General features: G+C 52.3%; 1 protein-coding gene across 1 annotated transcript; it reads left to right on the top strand.

Moving 5' to 3' along the window:
- On the top strand, positions 215-1,873 carry ARL11 (ADP ribosylation factor like GTPase 11). Its single transcript, XM_005687462.3, has 3 exons — positions 215-350; positions 778-858; positions 1,163-1,873. The coding sequence occupies exon 3, from the start codon at positions 1,181-1,183 to the stop codon at positions 1,724-1,726; it is 546 nt and encodes a 181-aa protein (XP_005687519.2). The 5' UTR covers positions 215-350; positions 778-858; positions 1,163-1,180; the 3' UTR covers positions 1,727-1,873.

Below are 4,676 nucleotides of genomic sequence, written 5' to 3'. Positions count from 1 at the left end.
TAGGAGCAGGAGAGAAGCAGCTGAACACGACCCGGTTCCGAGCCAGGCGCCCGCCCTCCTGCCTACGGAGTCTGAGCTGCAGAGACCCAGGAGCTGCGCCGAGGCTCCTAAGGCAGAGCGGAAGGGCAAAGGGCATCCTGGCGGCGCCCAGGGTGTCTTCTCCGGGAGCCCCGGCGGCGCCGGAGGAGGGGCTCAGAGCCGGCCCCACCCCCGACCCGCACGGGAAGGAAGCAGAAAAAGGGGAACCGGCCCCATCGTCTCACACTATACTAGATTCTCAGGACTGAAAGCCGCTGCCCTGGGAGGACCACACAGAGGGGCAGCCTCGGCCTCCCCCTAGTAACTCTGAGGTAATTGTCATTTTTACGCTTCTACCCCTGGCCTGAGGATTGAACAGAGAGCGTCTCATTTTCCTCCACGGGGCAGCTGAAATCTATTCCTGGGCCTGAGGTGTCCCTTTCCCTGTTCCAGCCAAGGTTTCCCAGGACTTAAGGTGGGGACAGGTCTTGGTCTTAACACTTGAGATTCTTCAAAAACGTGTGTAATGTTCTGGAGGTGATTTATGTCGGTAAGCCACTGGAGGAAACCACTTTGCTCTGACTGGTTCCTTTGCCTGCAGTCAGCAGGATTTATAAATAGGCATGGTTAAAGAGGGGGCAGCCTGGTCCTGGGTGGGGCAGGGGCGGGGTGGTTCCAAAGGCTGCAGAAGTCACCACCAACCCCCTGCCCACTTCTCTCAGTGCACTGACCCCGAAATAACTTCCCCTTGGGGTTTAGGCTTCCAGGTGGACACCAGAGGCTCGAAGCCACGGAACAGCAAGAATCGAAGACATCCTTCAGTCACTTCTGCTCAACCAGGTTTGTCTAGCAGAAGTGGGTTGTGCCTCCTTGCCTTAACTACCAAGGAATGGGAGCTGACGTTCCATGTCTTCACGGGGAGACCCTGGTCTCTTCTCTGCAGCAGGCACCCCTCCCCCCCGACCCCCAGAGATAGGTCAGCTGATGCTGACTCACACAGCCCTTCTTCCCTGCCCTTTCAAAGCCCAGACCTGGGTTTGAAAGCTGACACTGTGGACATTACCTTGGGTGTAGAAGCCCTTCTCCCATGGCCCACACGGATTTGTCTTCCTCCCGACGAGTGCACCTGGCCTTTCTTCCCTAGGGTCTGGCAGTGGCTCCCATGGGGTCTGTGAGTTCTCGAAGTCACACGGCGGAAGCCCAGGTGGTGATGATGGGCCTGGACTCGGCCGGCAAGACCACGCTCCTGTACAAACTGAAGGGCCACCAGCTGGTGGAGACCCTGCCCACCGTGGGTTTCAACGTGGAGCCCCTCGAGGCCCCCGGGCAGGCATGCCTCACCGTCTGGGACGTCGGGGGCCAGAGCCCGCTCAGGGCCAGCTGGAAGGACTACCTAGAGGGCACGGCCGTCCTCGTGTTTGTGCTGGACAGCACAGACGACGCCCGCTTGCCCGAGGCAGTGGCTGAGCTCACGGAGGTCTTGGAGGACCCCCACCTGGATGGCGTCCCCCTCCTGGTGCTGGCCAACAAGCAGGAGGCACCCCACGCCCTGCCATTGCCCGAGATCCGAGACAGGCTAGGCCTGCAGAGGTTCCCGGGGCTCTGCTGGGAGCTGCGGGCCTGCAGTGCCCTCACCGGTGAGGGGCTGCCTGAGGCCCTGGGGAGCCTGAGGCGTCTCCTGAGCTACCGCAGCCCCCCGAGTCTCTAGGTGAGTGCAGGGGGCGGCTGTCGGGAAACCTGAGAGCCTCAATCTCGGCAGAGCAGCCTGTCTTCTCTGCTCTTACAGACTGGAACACCAGCTAATCCTGAAGGGTTCTGTTTATTAAACAAGGAACCCTCCTAGGCTCAGACACGATATGTAAGTCTTGGGACTTATTGCCACCGGTGTTTGTGTTGCAAATCAGCTACTCTTGGAATAATGAATACTCTAAGTGTTCCAGGTGGTTCAGCAGCAAAGCATCTGCCTGCAGTGCAGGAGATGTGGGTTTGATCCCTGGGTCATGAAGATCCCCTGGAGAAGGGAGTGGCAGCCCACTCCAGTATTCTTGCCTGGAGAATCCCGTGGACAGAGGAGCCTGGCGGTCTACAAGTCCATGGGCTCGCAAGAGAATCGGACATGACTTACCGACTAAACAACAAAGAAAGAAAAATACCTCAACATAATTTGTTTAGTAACTCATCATTACCGCGTGTGAACTGAGAAACTGTAATAACAGAACAAGTAGCTGCCGAATAATTAAGACCTAAATTCACAGAGGGAAAGAGGTTTCAAAATCAGATCAGAATATCAGACTTGGATGTGTTCAAGATCTTATGAGTGATTGTCCTTAGTAGCCCCCTAAATTGCAAGCAGTCAGGGCCAGCAGGGTCAAGTCTGCTTCCAAGAGATCTCGGGTTAGAAGTTGGCTGGGGCACTCAGCCCTGGACAGAGGCTGGGAGTTCCGACCTTCCAAAATCAATTACCTTCTCTGACCCTGACCAGTCATTCTCTGGAGGAGGGCGTGACAACCCACTCCAGTATTCTTGCCTGGAGAATCCCACGGACAGAGGAGCCTGACGGGCTGTAGTCCATAGGGTCGCAGAGAGTCAGACATGACTGAAGCGACTGAGTGTGAACGCACGAATGCACGGCCCTTCACCTTTTTGTTACCCTGTGCTGGTCTTTTTCCAGAACCTTTCGTTGTTTTCTCTCTGTTTTCCTTCTCTTTCTTCTCCTTGTAGTGTATAGATTCCCTTAAAGATCAGATTAATCAGTTTCATTCATCCATTTATTCATTCACTTAATCAAAAATATGTCGAGCATGGAATTTGTGGCAAAGGGCAATGAGTTTTAGATATGAAGCGGGGCCTCCAGATGGGAGGCGTGAATTCTGAAGATGTGAAGAGCGGCAATGTACCTCTCACTATTTACAGGGAAAGAGGAAGTTGAGCATAGCATCCTAGAAGGGTTCTCAGGTGAGGTGATCTTTACCTAGGATCCAAGAAGCTCCTGAAATTATTTGCAAAAAGATCAGAAACTTTCATTAGATTTTAAAAGGCACCTGTGACTCCCTAAGGGTAGAAGCACCAACCTGGTCTTATCCTTCATCCAACCCAGGAATACTTCCTATAATCTGAGATTTTTACTAGCAAGCTGCTTCCATTTGGTACCTGCTCTCGTGTTAAACAGCTCTAAATGTTGGATATTCTTTCCCTCTTGGGTTTCCATCAGCCTCCTAAGAGCTCCTGACGGTGGCTCTGCCCTCTGTGGAGTGACACGTGACAACTGGCCCTCGACACCCCTCTGATGTCTGAGAGGTCCCTCTACCCAAAGTCTCCCCTTCAAACATCAGCTTAGATGTGCCTGTTTTTTTCCACCTCTTGCCAGTTGATGTGTTTCAAGACTTCCTGTGTTGGACACAGGAAAGTACAACGATGCAGACAAAGGGAACAAGGCCTCCAGGCTCAGGGAGCTCTGGGTGGGGAAGCAGAGAACATGATTCCCATGAAAAGGTGAGGATGAGAGTTTGCTGTTTACTGCGCATGTGCTGGGGCTGGCTCTGTGCTCAGTCCCTTACAAGAGATGATCTCTAACTCTCCTAATTCTGCCAAGTGGGTATCCTTCCCATTTTATAGGATTAGACACTGAGGCTCAGAGAGGTTGTGACTTGCTTGAGGCACTGCTCTTAAGTGACACTTCTGGAATTTGAACCAGATGTTCTAGCCCTTGATGATGCCTGCATACCTCCACGACATCGTGCTTCTAGGAGGTTTAATCCAAGGTTGACATTTGATTGGTAGATGAGATGGGGGAGCAGTCTAATCAGAGGAAATAGATTGTTTGGAGGCATGAGGGACAGTATAGGAGAACAAATAAGCCAAAAAAAAAAAAACACAAAAAACTGAAACAGGAGGTTGGGGGTGAGAGGTGGTATGTATTATAAAAGGAAACAAAACCGAAAGGAGGGACTTCCCTAGTGGTCTGGTGGCTAAGCCTCCACGCTCCCAAAGCAGGGGGCCCAGGTTCGATACCTGGTCAGGGAACTAGATCCCACATGCTGAAACAATGACCTGGCACAGCCAAATAAATGAACAAATGTTACCTTTTTTTTTTTTTTTAATGGAGAGAAATTTTAGATCCAAGTTGAGAAGGCTTCCCTGGTGGTTCAGAATCTACCTGCAATGTGGGAGAGCCAGGTTCCATCCCTGGGTCGGGAAAATCCCCTGGAGAAGGAAATGGCAACCCACTCCAATATTCTTGCCTGGAGAATCCCATGGACAAAGGAACCTGATGGGCTGTAGTCCAGGGAGTCGCCAACAGGTGGACACGACTGAGTGACTGACATACACACACGAGAAGGCTTAGACTTTCATAATTAGGAGTTGGTCTCAGAGAAGTGAAGCTGTCTGGCTTCCATTTAAGAGGCTAATTTAGTGGCAGTGTAGGGGTGAAATAAAGAGAAGCGGGAACACTGGGAATGGAGAGGCAGGGAATCCCAGCGGATGCCTGTCGCAGTCACAGAGGAGAGGAGAAGATCAGAACACTGAGAGCCATTTTTAAGAAAAAAGGCTGAGAGAGGAAGAACTTGAAGACATTCAAGGTTTTGAAACTATGTGGCAGGTGGGATTGGAATGAACTCAGAAGGTGGACCCGGGAGGAGCAGGTTGTGAAGGGGTCG

This window comes from Capra hircus, chromosome 12, assembly GCF_001704415.2.
Source record: "Capra hircus breed San Clemente chromosome 12, ASM170441v1, whole genome shotgun sequence".
Classification (NCBI taxonomy): domain Eukaryota; kingdom Metazoa; phylum Chordata; class Mammalia; order Artiodactyla; family Bovidae; genus Capra; species Capra hircus.
The sequence above is the reverse complement of the archived record's forward strand: the minus strand, read 5'-3'. Positions and strand labels throughout refer to the sequence as shown.